Below are 19371 nucleotides of genomic sequence, written 5' to 3' on the forward strand. Positions count from 1 at the left end.
ACGTGACGTTAAGTCTTTAAATAAACCGCCAAACAAAATGTTTCAAGTGCTGCCAACTTGCCTGAATTTAGTTTCAGCTAGTCTTTTTGCCGCTTCTGGCAACACTGGTTTCAGCTGTTGCTGCCATTTCCATATAAATTGGTTGTGTTTTTTTATTTTGTGATCATTTTGTTAATTGTCCACAAACCGGTGCAAGCATTGATAAAATTATTAATGAGAAAAGAACAACAAATATAACAAAAGCAACAGCAGCAGCTACAAATACTAATTAACGACGCAGTTTTTGGCAATGTCCAAAAGCCACCAATAAATTACTAAAGAAGCACCAACAACAATAACAAAATGCAATTGTTGCTTTTTTTGCTGACCCTGAGTTCTATTGGTGGACTACATGTTCAGGCAGTCGAGGAGGAGCCTACACAGATTGTCCACTATCAACCAGAGCAAGTGCACTTGTCCTTTGGAGGTAAGTTGTTGTTTTTATTTTTGTTTGCTCTATTTTTCCTAAGTTGTTTTGTTTGCTTTATATGATGATAATGATGATAGTGTTGGTTAGGATGATGATGATGATGTGTCGTTTCTGCAGGGAATCTCGAACGATCCCCTGTTTTGTAATTTGTTTGCGCTGATGCGTAGTTTTTTGTTATCGTTATCCATATTCGTCATATTGCATTTGCCATTGTTATTACAGTTTGTTGTTTTTTTGCAATTCACCGTTTAACTACAAGCCCCACTGTCCCCTTTTTACCCTCGAGGTAACTCCCTTCAAAGCAATTTACACTTGCAAATTCTCGAATGTTGCCAAAACAAACTGGTAACTGATAATGAACAATTAAAAAACTGATCGCTTGTTTTTAATATTAGGGGACTTTCCCATATTTCAGCATAACTTCATTTATTTTTGAGATAAATTTGTAATAAAGTAGCTGTATTTTGATTAATGTAACAATAACCCGAACTCACGATTCATATTACACTTTGAACCAGCCAATTAAATCGGCCATGGAAAGGCTAAAACTTTGTTAAGGGGGGAATACCATGAATAATTATTGTTTTCCGCAGGATAAGTTTACATTGTTGTAATATATCTGTTAAATATACATATCTCCATTATGTAAGATAATATATATGTAAGAATTTGTTCTGAACTTCGACCTCGCTTTTCGAATAATTAGTTTCTTTGTAAAAAAATGTATACCTAGATTTACTATAGAAGTCAACAATGGTTTTTGCAATGAATCAAAGACGAACTTCCAAAAGTTACGATACGAAATTCCTTGCGGGATGAACCCCGGAAAAGGGGATGGGGATAGGGATAGGAGAGAGTCGATGCATAATGCATTGCAGTTCTATAAATAACTTGCCTCTAAACAAAAAGATTGTCCAGATCTGATAATTATATAAAATATAAACAAAAGCAATGCCCAACTGTGAAGGGTGGAGAGAGGGGGTATGCATATACATACATATGTTTTGTTCCACATTTCGTTAAAACGATAAGAAATATGAATAAAGAAATCAAATGAAAAGAAAACAAATAGAAAACAGCTAAAATTTGATGAGATTATGAAGAGCAAAACAAATTTTGATTCTGTATACTTTTATTTTTATTATTTGTTATTGCTGATAAAGCAAATATTTTGGCATTTTGTTATATTAAATTGTCACAATTGTTTTCTTTCCGTTTTGCATTTCCGGGGTCCGGTGGAAATCAGAGATCAGCGCTAGTGAAATTGTTGTCACGTGGTCAACGCTCAGCCTACCGCCAAATGCATCGAGCATAGTTGAATATGGTTTACTTCAAGAAACTGGTCAAGATCTGGCCAGTGTTCCTTTGAGCCAACGTGCCGAGGGTCAGGCCATCAAGTTTGTGGACGGTGGCCACAAACAAGCAACACAATATATCCATAGGGTAAGCAGCATTGCCTTAATATATATGTATTTATATATATTTATATATATATATATATATTGGTATATAGGTCACACTGCGAGAGCTTAAGTTGAACTCGTCATATGTATATCATTGTGGCAGCTCATTTGGCTGGTCAGTATTGTTTCAATTTCGTACTACACCCACCGCCGGATCGGATTGGTCACCAACATTGGCTATTTATGGTGATATGGGCAATGAGAATGCCCAATCCTTGGCACGTTTGCAACAAGAGACGCAACTGGGCATGTATGATGCCATTTTGCATGTGGGTGACTTTGCCTACGATATGAGTTCGAAAGATGCGCGGGTTGGCGATGAGTTTATGCGTCAAATTGAATCAGTGGCCGCTTATTTACCATACATGGTGGTGCCAGGCAATCATGAGGAGAAATAGTGAGTGTAAAAAAAACAACCAAAAACTAGGATTGAGAATTCCATTTAATCTTTCATTTTTAATCTGTGTTACGCTTCGTTGCTTTCAGCAACTTCTCGAATTATCGGGCACGCTTCAGCATGCCGGGAGGTACTGAAAATATGTTCTACAGCTTTGATCTTGGTCCCGTGCATTTTATTGGCATATCAACAGAAGTCTATTATTTCCTTAATTATGGCGTTAAATCATTGGTCTTTCAATATGAATGGCTTAAGGACGATTTGGCCAGGGCCAATTTGAAAGAGAATCGCTTGCAACGACCATGGATAGTTATCTATGGCCATCGGCCAATGTATTGCAGCAATGAGAATGACAACGATTGCACACACTCGGAGACATTGACTCGTGTGGGTTGGCCATTTCTGCATATGTTCGGATTAGAGGATTTGCTCTATGAATACGGTGTGGATGTGGCCATTTGGGCCCATGAGCATTCCTACGAACGTCTGTGGCCCATCTATGATTATGTTGTGCGTAACGGTTCGTTGGGATCACCCTATGAGAATCCCCGCGCACCGGTACACATAGTCACTGGCTCGGCCGGCTGTAAGGAGGGACGTGAACCCTTCAAGGGTAAAATACCCGAATGGAGTGCATTCCATAGTCAAGATTATGGCTATACACGTCTAAAGGCTCACAATCGAACACATTTGTATTTTGAGCAGGTGTCGGATGATCAGCAAGGCGCCATAATAGATCAATTCTGGTTAATTAAATCACAACATGGCAGCTATGCCAAGTTATAAGAAAGAAAGAAAGAAGAAAAACAAACAATTCCACACAAGAACAAATTTTAAAGCACAAAGAAGCAAATTACAATTAGAGCAGTATTACCACAGAGCACATACTTTCCAGTAATAATTAAAGAAAATACCTTAAACAAATCTAGAGATAATAATTAGGGAAATAAAGAAAAAGCTATAAAAAGCCTTTAAAAGTCTAATAATCGAAATTAAGAGTAAACGTTATGTAACTTAATGCATTTCATTCTTTTTAAATTCGAAACAAAACAGCTGATGTATGTATTTTAATTCTATAAATGGTATTCCTTTCTAAGTAAATAATGTATACGTATACGTACAAATATGTATGTTTATGAGGATCCACTTTGGATCTGCTCGCCTCTTCTCCAAACACTTATGCATTTTTATTTCGTCGAAAACCTGCAGAATCGGTGCTCGATGTTGTAGTTACCTGGAATACGCGTGACAATACAAAAGATTCAATTTGTGAATTTGGTATCAATGGGCTGGAGCATACGGTTAAGTCAAACAAACCACCGGTGGCATTTGTTGATGGCGGTGCAAAGAAGGCCAAACAATACATACATCGAGTAAGTAATTGCAACGAAGAATTCACAAGAATCCACGAGATCAACGAGAATCTGTCCAATCTGCCGCAGGTGACGCTAGCCCAACTGCTGCCGAATACAACATATCGCTATCATTGTGGTAGCCATTTGGGATGGTCGGCTATCTATAGCTTTCACACGATTTTCGAGCACAGCAATTGGTCACCCTCTTTGGCCATTTATGGTGACATGGGTGTGGTCAATGCCGCCTCCCTGCCAGCTCTGCAGCGGGAGACCCAGTTGGGCATGTATGATGCCATTCTGCATATGGGTGACTTCGCCTACGACATGTGTCACGAGGATGGCTCGGTGGGTGATGAATTTATGCGGCAAGTGGAGACAATAGCTGCCTATGTGCCCTATATGGTGTGTGTGGGTAATCACGAGCAGAAGTAGTAAGTGGATGGCTCCAAATCTAGCAATCGACTCGGCCTAACTTTCCTCCTCCTTCCTGTTCTCGCAGCAATTTTTCGCATTACATCAATAGATTCAGCATGCCGGGCAATACGGAAAATATGTTCTATAGTTTCGATCTGGGGCCGGTGCATTTTATTGCCTTTAGCACGGAATTCTATTATTTTACCCAATATGGACTCAAACAGATTGTCAAGCAATATGAGTGGTTGGAACGAGATTTGATAGAGGCCAATAAGCCGGAGAACCGACGAAAGCGACCGTGGATCATAACCTATGGCCATCGACCCATGTATTGCAGCAATGATAATGGTGATGATTGTGCCAATCACGAGACAGTCCTACGAAAGGGTCTGCCAATCCTTCATTTTTTTGGCCTGGAGCCACTTTTCTATCAGTATGGCGTCGATGTGGAATTGTGGGCTCATGAGCACTGCTACGAACGGATGTGGCCCATGTACAATTATACGGTATATAATGGTTCATTGGCCGAACCGTATACCAATCCTCGTGCTCCGGTTCACATAATATCGGGTGCGGCTGGCAATGTGGAAGGACGTGAACCGTTTTTCAAGAAAATACCACCATGGAGTGCATTTCATAGTCAGGACTTTGGTTACCTTCGCTTGAAGGCCCACAATGCCAGCCATTTGTATTTCGAACAGGTGTCGGATGATAAAAATGGGCAAGTGATTGACAAATTTTGGCTAATCAAGGATAAACATGGACCGTACGACAACAACTGAAAGAAATTTTATACATTTTGTTAAACTTTATCAACTCAATCTTTGTATTAATCGAACAATTTGGTCCAAATGTGTTTAATCAACAATCCTAGCTCCAAATAACTGGGAAATTAATGCATATTAAATCAGGGGCTGTAAATTGTTTTTAAGATAATTAGGACGTAAACTATTTTTATTTATATATAATCTGCAATAAATTCAATATAATGCTGCATTCCGGAATCGACTTTAAATTTTATATTTTAATCGAAATTTCTTGTTATTAAACTAAAGATATCTAAGTTACCTTCTAGACCCGATGAAAATTGACCATTTCTAAAGCTACACGATCTTGGGAATCTGATGTACATAAATGTTTTAATAAATTAAATCGATTTAGATGTTTTAACAGACAAAACACATAGTTCTGCCCACCTTCGGATTACGAAGAAATGACACATTATCATCATTATCATCATCGTATGGAATACTTTTAATTTCTAATCCCTTGCAGATAGTCTCAGTGACATTGTAGTCACTTGGTCGACACGTGGATCACCGAATGCTTCACAAGTTAACTATGCTGAAAACTATTTAAGTGATGTGCTCCAGACGGTGACTGGGCATTGGACTCGCTTCGTTGATGGTGGACATAAGAGGCGAAGCCAGTATATTCATCGAGTGACTTTGAAGGATTTGAAAGCGGATACCCGCTATGAGTATAGTTGCGGCAGCGACTTGGGCTGGTCGCCGGTGTTTTACTTTAAGACTCCACCATTGGGTGAGAATTGGTCGCCATCGTTGGCCATTTTCGGTGATATGGGCAATGAGAATGCCCAATCGTTGGGTCGACTGCAGCAGGACACAGAGAAAGGCATGTATGATGCTATAATTCATGTGGGTGACTTTGCCTACGACATGGATACCTTCAATGCCGCAGTAGGTGATGCATTTATGCGTCAAATTGAAACAGTTGCCGCCTATGTTCCCTACATGGTCTGTCCGGGCAATCATGAGGAGAAATAGTAAGACAATAAATATCGATATCGACTTTTCCATTTATAATATTTAATTTTTTGTTGCCTTCTTTCAGTAACTTTTCAAATTATCGCTCACGCTTCAGCATGCCGGGTGGAACAGATAGTTTGTGGTATAGCTTTAATATGGGACCGATACACTTTGTTTCCTTCTCCACGGAGGTTTACTATTTCCTCAATTATGGCGTGAAATTGTTAACCCAACAATTTGAATGGCTCGAGCAGGATTTGGCCGAAGCGAATCGTCCTGAGAATCGTCAGAAACGTCCCTGGATTATTACATATGGACATCGTCCGATGTATTGCAGCGATGACAAGGAATACGATTGTGATGGCAAGCTGGAGACCTACATACGACAAGGTCTACCGTTGCTTAAATGGTTTGGTCTCGAGGATCTCTTTAAGAAGCACAACGTCGACGTGGAAATCTTTGCCCACGAACATTTCTATACTCGCCTGTGGCCCATATATGATTTCAAAGTGTACAACGGCAGTCGAGAGGAACCATATCGTAATGCCAAGGCTCCCATTCAGATAATCACTGGATCGGCCGGTTGCAGTGAGCAGCGTGAGCCATTCTCTAACGATTTGCCAGAGTGGAATGCTTTTCATAGCAATGTAAGTTAACTCCAATGCTAACATTCGTCATCCCTCCAATTCTTTTATTCCGTTTCACTTCCCGTAGGACTATGGTTACACCCGTTTGAAGGCCCACAATGGAACGCATTTGCATTTCACACAGGTTTCCGATGATCAGCAGGGCAAAATAGTCGATTCATTTTGGGTGATCAAGGATAAAAACTAAATGATTGAAGTGGAGATATCCTTCCACGCGAACTTCAGTCTAGCAGCTACTTATACTCAAATGAAAATTGTAGACTTGGCAATTATCTTGTTGCATATTTTAATACAAAAAAAAAAAAAAATTAAATTAGAAAAATATTAAAAAATAAAGAAGAATAAATGTTGCAGATACAAAAAAAAAAAAAAAAGAAAGAAAGAAATTTCACTAAACTTAAATGTCAAACGTTTTGGGTGGTGAGAGATGAGGATGGGCATGGGCAATGGCTCTTAATAGACTGTTCCTGAAATTCCGGCACCGTAATTATACCCACTGCCAATGGGCGGAATGCCACCAAGGGCTCCAAGTCCGCCACCAACCACACTGTTGCCGTAGTTGCTTGTATAGTAGCTGGATGGATAGCCACCGGCTCCAAAACGGGTATTGTAATACGGATAGCCAGTGCCGGAGCCGCCCAGACGGGAATTGTAGTAGGACAGTGCATAAGGATTCGAGTTATATGAGTTGTAACCACCCAAAGCTGATCCATAGCCGCCTATAGCAGAGCCATAACCACCCAAAGCTGATCCATAGCCACCCAAGCTGGAGCCATAGCCGCCGTATCCGCCATAACCGCCGTAGCCGGCATAACCACCACCATATCCAGCCAATCCAGTGCCATCTAAAAACCCAATGTGTCAAACAAAGTTACAGACTTCATCCAAGCTATAAATTCTCTGCAAGCTCTCACCCTCACCTAAAGCACCCAATCCTCGTGATGTATACGGATTGTAGTAGCTATCCACACCCAGTCCGCTGCCATAACCACCACCATAGCCGCCGGTATAGCCACCCACATAGCGCTTCTCCTGTTTCTTATCCTGCAGCGGGGCATAGCTGCTGGCGGCACTCACTTGATCCTCGCTCTCGCTGGCCTCCTCGGCCCAGGCTTGGCTTAGCATCAGTGTAAATGCCACTAAGAGGAACTGTAACACACAAATAACACAAAGTCAATGCAATAATCCTTCACACTAAAATCCTTGAGCGTTAATCCTTACAAAGCACTTCATGTTGTGGATATTTGGATTTATTCTTGGCGTCTTTGGTTTTTTCAAATACTTTTAAGCTACTGCGCACGCGTCGCTTGACACTTGTCTAATGCTCTGACTACTCCGCGAGTAACAACTTTTATACCCATTCACCAGGGAGGAGAGATAGCGAGAGAGAAACAGTGCCAGGCCAGAGAGAACCACTGGGCGGTGTGTGCCTACCTAATGGAGGTGAAGGTGCTAGCTGGCTTGCTAGCTAGTTGGCCGAGTGGGTGGGTGGTTGTTTGGTTGATCCACAATATATGACACATGCCACCCCGCCTCAAATGTGTCAGCGATCGATCGCTGCCATCAGCGATCAAAATTCAAGGTCTGGGTATAGATTTTGGTCAATTTTTGTTTAAATTTAGCTTCGTTTTACAAATATATACGTATATAGATAGATCTATGTCCTATGTAAAGACAAATACGCCGAAATATCGAATGTCAACGTTAAATCCTTAACATACGAACATAAATCTCGACTCTGGGCTGTTGGAAAAACTTTCCTTTAACATTTCATATATCAACACTAAAACCTTAGGGAATAGATGTTTCTAGAGGTTCACCATTTTTTATTTACGCTAAAGATCAGGGCTTAAATTGGTAAACGTTTAAACCACAAATTGGTTGATTTTATTTAAGTTTAAGCCAAACATAATATTAAAGCTAAAGTAAAACAGATTCAAATCTGCACTGATTTGTTGGCCTAACACTTGTCAGTCATAAGACTAAATTGCATTTAAGTATCAATAATCATATTCCCACGATCTCTGACAATTATATGCCCCACCGCTCCTCACAAAAAAAAAAAAAAAATAATAATACAAAATAGCAACAACAATGGGCAGCAACGATGACAAATGCTAATTGAATCATTAACCTGACCCTGGCTACTAAGTAAGTATTACTTCGGACTCTCGGTAACCGACTATACACAATAATTGCCCAATATACTCATAAAATAGACGCAAAAAACTGAAACTAAAACGTGCATAATGATCATGACGATGATGATAATGATGTCCAGTTGAATTGATTTACTTAGATATGATATCGTTGGTACGTGAGTCATTATCCTATGTTATATTCGTAAGGCTTTTGGCTTTTCACTTTCAAAATAAAAACACTGATTCTATTAACAACTCTCTACTATTTTAAAAAGGGAGTAAGTAATAGGCACAATTTTCAAGAGAAACTCTAGCGGAACTCTAACGGACTGGCAATTGGCTAATACAATGAAAACAATTGTCGAATAGTTGACGGATCTTTTTGCATCAATTTGCGACAGGGGTCTCTCTATTGGGTCTGAGTCATCATCATTATGTTAGATCTTTGAATTTGATGGCTTTAGCAAACAAATCCGTTACCCAATCGATACTCTTAACCAAACTAATCTTTGGCCTCTTTTTGGTTGCCATTGGGCAAGAAGAAACGACTATTTATTTTTCTATTTTAACAGTGATTTTAAGTTTCGTTTTTAATGATCTAAAAATGTATATTTTGACCTCTTTTTGCCTCAAATAAATCAAAGATATCCTTATTATCTCATATATATACGTATTATGGGTTATATTATGGAGAAATTTTGCCCCATAAGGTATGCAATAAGCGGAAGAAGTATTCACATTGTTTTCGACAAATTTTTGAAGTTTCGCACGAATTGTAACTTCAAAATTGCCAATTTACCAAATTTCCGTATGTTTGTTGCATACTTTAGAGGGCAGTTCCCCAATTTCAATTATAACGAACACGATTCTTAAATAGGAATTGTTCTAATAACTTGAATTGCTGCCGAAAGAAGTTGCTATTGCCTTAAGATCTGTCTTCATTTTAAAGAGAGTATATCTCAAGCCGTTTTAAAGGTATTCGAAATGTTTATGTTTAATTTCATAGGTATAATCAGTCATACATAGATATGTATGTAAAAGTGTCAAAGTGCTATCCAGTATCCACTATATATGTATGTATGTATATGTATGAGTGGTCTTACATTGTTCGCCTTTTTTGTTTGTGTTGGTATGTGAAAAGTGTTAACCAACAGCAACAACAACAACAACAACAATATGACCATGGACATTTTAGTTTTTTGTTGTTGTTTTTTTAGGGTGGAGGGGGCCTGAGAGTATACATTTTTTTTGATGTTGTCTTTACAATTATTCTTTAATATATGATGGCTAAAAGCGAGAGAGATAGAGAAAAAAGAAGACCCATTTGTAATTGTTGGAATATTTGCTGACCTAAAAGCGAACATCATCATATTCCTATTTGAAAAAAAAAGTCAAATTTTAAATAGAAGAATTACTATGTACTTGGGCGTAGTTCTAATCAGCAAAAACAACTTTAACAACAACAACAACAACACAAATGTTGCATCATTCAACTATCCATTGCTTTTGTTGTATTCACACGCCCACCAATTATATTTACAAAAAGAAAAACAACAACAGCAGCAAGAAGAAAACAAGCAACCGATTTAATTATAATGGAGCACACTAGAAAACCGCAACAAGGCAACAGAGCAGAGCAAATGAAGCAGCAAAATGATTGGCAATGACGGCCAAAAGGGGGGTAACAAAAGGGGGGTTACTGCTAGTACTTAAGTTAAGTTAGTGGGAATTTAAACATAATGGAAAACACAACAACAACAAAAGCCCTCATCTTTTCCGTTGAACTTGCACTTTGCATAATTGCATAGAACTCTCTGTACATACATACAGATGTATGTACCATATACTATAGCATTATAATACCTAAATATACATATGCATGTACGTTACCAAGACCAAAACCAAGAAATATTCACACAATTAGCCATTAGTTGCAATTTGGTATGCGAACCATCCCTAGGCAAAAAAAAAAGTACAGTACTTTAACTTACGATCCCACAGCCTTGACATTAGCATTGACTAAATCAAAATTTCAGTTACCTACCATTAGTCACATAGGAATAGATTATAATATATATATGTACATATATATATATATGTACTTACTGGCAAATCACTTGAAATTCTCAATTTGTTCTTTATAGAAACTGTTAACCAATTACAATACATTTAATTTTGAAATGACTTTTGTCTTATAAATTTTAAATATAGAAAATATGGGAAATTGTCCACTAAATAGATAGGAATTGGCAGATTTTTTAGATAACTATATTTAAGTATTATTGTAAATAAGAAATATGTATGCCTATAAACTAAAAGGCTAGGTTCAAGGCTTATCAAAAAGTATTGCATACTTTACAGGGTAAATTTACTTTACTTTACCCATCCTGGGAACGTTAGCATAAACAAGGACTCCCGCAGATATCAGGATAAGTCCTGACTCATGCATTTCATGCAAATTTAAATAGAAGTCGATACATAATTTTATAAAATATTTTGTTGGACGAGAACATTAATCTCACTTAAGACATAGAAAATTATTTTAAGCTGAACTGATTTGAAAGTAATCTCTGCGGCTAGCCAGCCCAGCCCCTTCTGCTTCAAGTGTAAAGTGAATCACACACTAATGTGATCTAAACTGCTCTGATCAGGCAGAATGATTAATATGCAAATACTTATCCAGATCGTGAGCACTAGCATACACGTTAAATGAAGCGGCATAGAAAACTTTATATGCATTATTTCTATGTGTTTTGGGTTTATTTATGCAAGAATTGTTTTCTTTAAAAACCTTATTCCGATATTTTTTAGCATTTAAAGTAATTTATTTGAGTTTCTGAAGAAATGCTGAAAATTGAATCAGTGATCCTTATTAAAATACCTCTAATTAAAAGTTCATAAATGATGTTAGCTAAATCTAACAAACTTAAGTAATGTTGTTTCTCCATCCGATTCGGCATATGTATATCACTAACACTCTGCTCTCAACGATGCAATCAGTTGAAGCTATTTGGCTGCTGTTGTTGGGGGTCTGGGTCAGATCATAGGCGTATGACATTTTCATAAATCTTCGTCTCCATGTATATGTGAACCATAAATTGTATTGGCATTGTCTTGACGTGGGAGATCCGAATGAATGAGATGAATAGATGAATGCCAAGATCAAGCAGCAGCAACCGCAACATAATAATCTAGAGATAATTCCAAAATGAAGACCCACAACACCCCCTCTCCCATATCCTCGCCCTCTTCGCTAAAGCAAATAAGTCAAAAACACAATTTTCAAAATTGGAATGCTGTAAAAAATATACACATATATATGACTTGATATATGTATGTATAGAGGTGTATATTCGATTTTTATTAAGTCTTCATCATAAAAAGAAATGAGTATCGTTCGCAGCTTCACGTTAAGCGAGCTGGCCATGGTTAGGAGAGAGGTTAGGTTCCAAAGTTTGCCATTAGTTTGAGCGAATGGCAAACTGATTCTTTTATGTTTTGTATTGTTTCGTTTTGTTTTTCTTTTCATTTCATTATTTGTTTCTAATTTTTTTTTTTTTTTTTTTTTTTTGGTTTTTTTTGTTCTTTTGCTTTGTACGTTTTTGTTTTGTTCTTTTTTCTGATTTTGGTTTTCTTTGTACAGAAATTGTGCTGAAAGAAAATTAATTTATATAGATAGATATATATATATATATATGTATATATAGGATTATAGAATTTATCAATTAAAGTTAACTTAAATGGGAGAGTAGAGCAAAATGTTTAAAGGAGCCAAAGTAGACAGAGAGAGGGAGAGAGAGAGTTAGAGAGATATAAAGCGAATGAAAACTGAATTAAAATAAACAAAAAAAAAACATATTTCAAATAAATTCCAACAAAATTATGTGTGTGTGTCTGTGTTTGTGTGTAGAGGTAAGGGGGCGAGGCAAAGTAACGACAAAAAAAACTATATCACTATATAGACTTATAAACTAAACTATGCTAAAATCGTGCAAATACATCAAATTATCATTATTTATATATACATACATATAGGTAACAGTCAATTGGTTTTCTTCAGTTTTTCTTTGCTTATCTATATATCTATATATAGTTAGAATAGGAATCATTGTGTATTTATGTCGAATCGAGGCCAACAAAAAAGAATTACTCAACTCAACTTAAATCAGATGGCGTGTTGAATGGACTTTAAAAAGTAATTATAATGATAGCAAACTCAACAATATAAAAGTTATATAAGTTTACAAAAATCGAGAGATTTAAAGAGATGTGTATGGGGATGATAAAGGGGTACTAAAATAGGAATATGAGATATTAAAAAATTATAGCTACACTTACACATAAGTCAACTAGAGTTTCATTATTTTTGTTTGTGTGTTCTTTTTTTTTATCACATTTATGTGTAGACTAAGTGATTTATGTTAAATTAAATATATATATATATAAATATATATATATGTGTATGTGTGTGTGTGTTTGTGGGAGAATGGGGTGTTTTGAGTGCAGCGTTTGATTGTTGTAGGGTAATGTTTGTTTCAAAATGCTTAAGAACTAGTTTCTCATCTGTGTTTTTCTTTTTTAATTAAAAAAAAAACATTAAAAATTATATATATATATATATGAGTATATATATATATTTGTCTGTGTGTGTGTTGGTGTGTGTGCGTGTGTATGTGTGTCGTTTGGTAATAATTATATAAATATGTAAAAAATAATCACAGCTGCTTGGAATCAGTTTTTTTTTGTTCTAGTCCACACTTGAAAGATGTGAAGTGTTTGTTTTTTTCTGTGTTGATTTGTTTCGTAAAGCTAAAAATCACTTGGAATAATTAATATATATATATACAATGGTTTCTTTTTTTTTTGTATATTTTTTAGTTAATTACATCATCTGACATATCATCATAATTTGTATTTATTTATCCTTTAAATATCTATTCATTTTTGTGTGTGCTGCTCCATCAAGCATTTACCGTTTTAATTTTTAAGCAACTTACAACAAAAATTTGTATATATATATATATATATATATATATATTCATTGTTTGTTTTTGTTTTCATTTAGCATGACAGGCATATATTTTTTTTAAGTTATGAATGCATAGTTAAGTTTTAAAAGTTTCATAATATCTCTCTCTAAATAGAATATATGTGTAGTATTTTTTTTTAAGCTTGCCTGCATATCAATCTCTTTGACTTTTTGTTAACAATATTTCACTTGATTTTCGAGCTGGTATATGAAAAACTTTTCCTTTTTTTTATATATATATATATATATATATATGTTTGTGATTTTCATTGTTGTTTAGATTTAGTATTAACATATAATAGTTGGATTTTGTTGCAATAATTTAACAATTTCTTTAATAATAAATGAAGTATGTCAATTTACTTTTACTTTCGGATTTTCTTTCATCTTTATTATGGCTGGTCCACAGAGAACGCTAATTGTGTTTAACTTCAAGTATATATATATATATATATATATATATAGGTCTATATATATGTAAGTGTTTACGTGTGATTATATACAATCGCTTAATATCTAATTATGTAGCAGAAATTAATTATTTAGTATACCCTTCATGCTCTGCGTTCTCAGAAAAGGCCGATATAATATTTTCGGATTTAAGCCATCGCTATAGATCTATGTATATAATAATAAATCTTTTGTCTTAAATATTATATTTAACTTAACTCGTCTAGGTGTTAGGTATTTATTTTCTTCGTTTTTACGCTTAAGAATAATTAGTTTTTACTATATAGAAAAAAGTTCAACTTCACACTAAGGCAAACATAAAAAAAAAAAAAAAAAATACACATAAACATAAAACAATTTCGGGAAAATACACACAAAAAAAGTCAATACGTATGTATAAATACATATAATTATGTATATGGGGACAAAGCACTCACACATTAAAAAATTTGTTATCATAGTCAGGGATTTCAATTGGGCTTAAGATCGTGGTTAATATTCGCTAACAACAAAAAGGATAAGCAATTTCCGTCATAGACTTTTTGAAACAAAAGCATGCATATATATATAAATATATATATGGTTTAAACTTAAATCTAGATTTTTCGAATGAATCGGCTTCTATGTATATGTATATATACACATATACTACACATGCAACTAATTTTGAGTTTGTGTGTGTTTAGGTGTTACGAAAGTAACAAATTTATATATAATTCGGTTTAAGAAAACGTCTTCCTCAGAACGTTTTGTCATAATCATAAAGAATAATTCGTTTTTGTACATTTATAACTAAAGTTATCAGCATAGATACATACAATAGATTTATATGCATTTTGTTATAGGGCTAGTAGTACTACAAGTAGTTATTACATGATTTCAAGTGCCTGCATCTTTTTCTATTATCTTATCCCTTATTTTTTTAATCGATAATTTCTACTTTTCCGGATTTTGTGGTTTTATCTCGTTTGTAAATTACTATAAATATAAATTATATTGAATTTATCTTTTTCTTTTTTACGTAAGCGAATATTCATTACAAAAAAAAAGAAGGACATTACAAACTAATTTCACTTGCTTCTCGTTCTTCATCCTGGTGTGGACGATCTAATCGTGCTTGAGTACGATTCTGGCAGGAGCCTTGTGGCGTTTGCTGCTACCTCCTCCTCCTCCAGCAGATGCTCCACCGCCGCCGCCACTGCCTCCTCCTGCAGCAGTTGCTCCTGTTGTCGTGGACTGTCGTTTCTCCAGACGATCAAAGATACCACCTCCTCCTCCACTTCCTGCATTGCCCTTCCTTTGCTCCTCCCGATGCCTTCGGTCTCTCTGTCGACTGCCATGATAAGATTGCTGCTGATCTCCTCCTCCAGCACTGCCATTGCTATTGGGCTTTAGTACAACCCGCCTTTGGCTCGAGCCAAATGATGAGCCAGAATTGGGACGCACTACCAATTTGTGAATTCGTTTCATCACTAGCATTTCGGGAGTGGCCGACCGTTTGCTATTCACCACCAATTGCTGGGGTGGTGGTGGAGATGGTGTCGCCAGTAGGCGATCTTCCTCATCTAGCAATAAATCATCATCATCATAATCCAGTTCCACTTCATCATCGTTATCGTCATCACTTGGAGTGGCCATGCGCAGCATATCATGTGATTGAGGCGGAGTTCCTCCAGCTCCAGATGCCACACGATGTGACGAGACGGCAGCTGTTACTGCATTTTGCTGCTGAATCTGCTGCTGCTGTTGTTGTTTGCTGGTGGCATTCAAGTGCTCGGTTATGCTCCGCTTGGCTTCGGGTGCCAATTTAGCCGCCGTTAATTGTTTACGTCCCTGCGTTAGGGATTGGGATGACTGCGTCTGGTGTCTCGCGCTGGTGCTGCTTCGACCATTACCCGGATCAGGATCTTCGCGTCGCTTTAAAGATATTACCTTGCGTTCACTAGTGCCACTTGATGGCTGACGTGTCTTTTGACCACCTCCTCCACTTCCGCTTCCACTATTGCCGCCTCCAGTTTCAGTTTCATCCTGCTGCTGCTCGGCGCGTTTATCCTAAAAGGAAGTACATATTAAATTAAATCTCTCGAAGCGTATAAAGAATTTAGCGATCATTTACCTCGTTCTGTTTTTCTTCAGCAGCACGCCGACGCTTCAGCTCCTTGTCTCGCATTATCTTTTCCCGGAGTTGTTTTTGTTTCTCGATTTCTAAGCGATAGATGCGCGTCTCCTCGTCCTCATCGCTGGCCTAAAAATATGACCGACAAATAATATATAATCTGGGGGTTTAATTCTAATAATTATTGTACTCACAGTGACGCGGCTACCACTGTCCGATGCACGACTACGTAGCTCCCCAGAAAATGGATTTCGTGTGGATGACGGTGAGCCACTGCGTCGTCGTTTGGGTTGTGTTGATCCACCGCCGTTACCGCCAGCACTGGCATTAGAACCGCCTCCACCTGTACCACTGCCACTGTTGGGATTGCCTGCCTCTCGACGAAGATTGCCTCCTCCTCCCCGATTACTTCCAGGAAGTGGTCTACGTTCGCGTTCCCTTTCCCTATCGCGCTCCCTCTCCCTTTCCCGCTCTCTATCTCTTTCACGGTCACGTTCCCTCTCACGATCTGTGCGTTTAATTGGCGAGTAACTGCGTCCACGGGATCGACTCCGACTTCGACTCCGTCGGCGCTCACCTGAGCCTGATGATGCGGGAGGCGAACGCTCCAGGCGACGTTTCTCGAAATATTGGCGATTTTTATTAATAAACTCTTCCTGCTGCCGCAGTAGCTCCGCTTCGCTGTTAATGGCAGGCATGAAATGTGTCTCCTTGATGAACTTATTGGTTGCCGCCTCGACACCGCCCTTGAAATTAGGATTGATGAGCACTTTGCTAAGGCGAGGGACTGCTGATGCAGCCTGCCCTGGTTGCTGGCTGGGATTTGGTTGTGGTTGAGGCTGTTGTTGTTGCTGCTGCTGCTGTTGTTGTTGTTGCTGCTGCTGCTGCTGCTGCTGAGGTGTTGGCCCTCTCATGGCTAGGCCATTGACATAATTGGGCCCAGCTCCTGGCATCATATGTGGCGGCAATACTTGCAGTGGTGGGCGTGGCAAGCGTCCGGCATCACCTTGTGGTCGCCAACCGTTATGCGGCCTTATAAACTGGCCAGGATGCTGTGGTGGCTGCTGCTGGTGTGGTGGTGGTACTGGTTGTGGACCCATCTGGCCGTAAGAATGAGGATGATTTGGCGGTCCATTGCGATACATGGGCGGACGAGGCGGTTGCTGTTGCTGCTGTTGCGGCGTTAGAGGACCCTGGCCCAGCAAGGGTACACCAGCTCCTCCGCCATTGCGATATCCAGGCGGATTATAGGATAATGATGGCGGTTGGAGCAGGCCAACGCGTACTTGCTCATGGGGATGGGGCAGCAAATGGCCTGAGACAGGATTAAGGACATGCGGATGATGTAATAGTGCATGATGCGGGGAGGCGTTGGCGGGATTTAGGCTGTTGAGTGGCTGCTGTTGTTGTGGTGACTGTTGTTGCTGTTGTTGTTGTTGCTGTGGTGACTGCGTGGGAGATGGATACTGACCGGGACCTGGGCCTGGAATGGTAATGAATGTGGATTTGTTGAGTGGTGTTATTGGAACTGAAACTGGGACCAGGGTTAAATGGGTCACAGTCAAACGGGTGAGAGGATTACCCGGCATGCCATATCTTTGAGCTGACGGCGGAGGCATAACAACTCCTCCCCGCTGCTGCTGTTGAAACATCGGCGAGGGAGAACGCAATAGATGATGACGAGCTCCTGCCATTCCACGTGGTGATTTAAGAAGATTATGTTGTTGCTGTTGCTGCAGGAAACGTCCACCGTTCCCTGTTTTAAGGTGGAGCGATTAAATTAACACAAAAATATATATCGTAAAGTTTTTAAGTTTTTTTAAAGTTAAATTTAATGTCATCACTTACCTCCTTGCTGATGATGATGCCGCCTTTGCATCTGCTGGTTTGGATATAGATTTAAAAGGCCTGCCGAATGTGAATGTTGTGCCTGCTGCTGTTTTTGTGTACCGTTATCGCCTCGTTCATTGGAGGTCTTAAAGTTGGTTCTCTCCTCACGCTCTTCCTCATCCTCGCGGGGATCGGGCGTGGTACTGGCAGTGACACTAGGCAGATTTTCTTGCGACGAGCCGGTGGCAATCTGTGATAAGCTGTCACCAACTTCTGATACAGAAGCTTCTTCTTCTGTTTCTGTTTCCACTTCCGCTTCTCCCTTTTCCTTTTCTTCCTGGTGCTGGTGTTCTTGCTCTTCTATTTTAGCATCTTGACCATTATTTAGGGCAGAAGTTTCTGCCTCATTAGAACATTCCAGCGTTGCACATATTTTAGAATTGTTACCGGGTTCTTCGTTTTGCACTTTAGTTTCTTTCAAAGACGTGACAGTCTCTGCGTCTTTGTTTTGGTTTGGACTGGTCGTTACTTCTACCGTAGAAGTGCTATTAGGAGCTGGCTGAGCTGGTGTGGAAACGGGCGTGGGCGAACCGGCAGCCGCAGGAGGAGCAGCTGCCTCTTTAACCAAATTCGTTTCCTTTTGTTTGCGCTCGTGCTGACGCAATTGTTCTTGTGCCCATTCCTCAGCCTCAGCACGCATCTGTTGTTTCACCTCACTGGTGACATCCTTTTCCAACTCTAAAATGGTGAATGGTGCAAATGGTGAGTAGTTACCCTAGATTCGCACACATTCAGACTTACCCTCATCCGAAAGCAGCAGCTCATCCTCGTCGGCACCCAGCAAGGCCTGATCATCAATATCATCGCCAAGCTCGTAGTTAAGCAGATCATCGCTAGATCGGAAAACAAAACCAAAATTCACCATTAATAAATTTTTCTTTTCAAGTCAACCAACCCCCCACACGCACTCGCACAGCACACACACACACACATACACGCACTTTCATTCATCAGTTCTCCCCGCTTGCTACCGACAAACTTACTTAATGTCCGACATTCTGTCTGCGCTTGTCTTGTGTCTTGTCTGTCTGTATGGTTTGTGTTTTGTGGATATTTTTTAATGTTTATAACATCTTCGATCTATTGATTTCCACCTCCGACAACGGTTTTTCGCACGAACGAAGTATAACAAAAAAATTTTTCGTATAACACAAAATGTCTTCCGATAGGTTTCATGTATCGATAACGACTGTTCAATGTTTGCGATTACCTATCGATATTATGTTCGATC

General features: G+C 38.6%; 3 protein-coding genes across 7 annotated transcripts; 1 reads left to right on the plus strand and 2 right to left on the minus strand.

Moving 5' to 3' along the window:
* Positions 1–110: 110 nt before the first annotated feature.
* Positions 111–6861, plus strand: LOC137587254 (acid phosphatase type 7). Of its 4 annotated transcripts, none has more exons than XM_068303579.1 (4): positions 111–466; positions 5374–5884; positions 5953–6514; positions 6582–6861. In XM_068303579.1, the coding sequence occupies exons 1-4, from the start codon at positions 343–345 to the stop codon at positions 6699–6701; spliced, it is 1317 nt and encodes a 438-aa protein (XP_068159680.1). In that variant the 5' UTR covers positions 111–342; the 3' UTR covers positions 6702–6861. The 4 variants fall into 4 exon arrangements, with proteins under 4 accessions (XP_068159680.1, XP_068159679.1, XP_068159678.1 ...); XM_068303578.1 differs by lacking the exons at positions 5374–5884; positions 5953–6514; positions 6582–6861 and adding exons at positions 3539–3702; positions 3772–4115; positions 4184–5094; XM_068303577.1 differs by lacking the exons at positions 5374–5884; positions 5953–6514; positions 6582–6861 and adding exons at positions 1716–1912; positions 1983–2329; positions 2419–3503.
* Positions 6784–7827, minus strand: LOC137587255 (shematrin-like protein 2). 2 transcript variants are annotated; one of them, XM_068303583.1, is made up of 3 exons: positions 7736–7827; positions 7435–7663; positions 6784–7359 (listed from the first exon to the last, which is right to left on the minus strand). In XM_068303583.1, the coding sequence occupies exons 1-3, from the start codon at positions 7745–7747 to the stop codon at positions 6968–6970; spliced, it is 633 nt and encodes a 210-aa protein (XP_068159684.1). In that variant the 5' UTR covers positions 7748–7827; the 3' UTR covers positions 6784–6967. The 2 variants fall into 2 exon arrangements, with proteins under 2 accessions (XP_068159684.1, XP_068159683.1); XM_068303582.1 differs by having other exon boundaries at positions 7429–7663.
* A 4116-nt stretch (positions 7828–11943) lies between these two features.
* Positions 11944–19312, minus strand: LOC137587369 (RNA-binding protein 33). The gene is made up of 7 exons (XM_068303738.1): positions 19124–19312; positions 18882–18973; positions 18099–18818; positions 17833–18006; positions 16445–17733; positions 16251–16379; positions 11944–16186 (listed from the first exon to the last, which is right to left on the minus strand). The coding sequence occupies exons 1-7, from the start codon at positions 19135–19137 to the stop codon at positions 15242–15244; spliced, it is 3363 nt and encodes a 1120-aa protein (XP_068159839.1). The 5' UTR covers positions 19138–19312; the 3' UTR covers positions 11944–15241.
* Positions 19313–19371: the final 59 nt, after the last annotated feature.

The sequence above is a fragment of the Drosophila tropicalis genome, unplaced genomic scaffold (genome assembly GCF_018151085.1).
Source record: "Drosophila tropicalis isolate 14030-0801.00 unplaced genomic scaffold, ASM1815108v1 contig_158, whole genome shotgun sequence".
Taxonomy (NCBI): Eukaryota; Metazoa; Arthropoda; class Insecta; order Diptera; family Drosophilidae; genus Drosophila; species Drosophila tropicalis.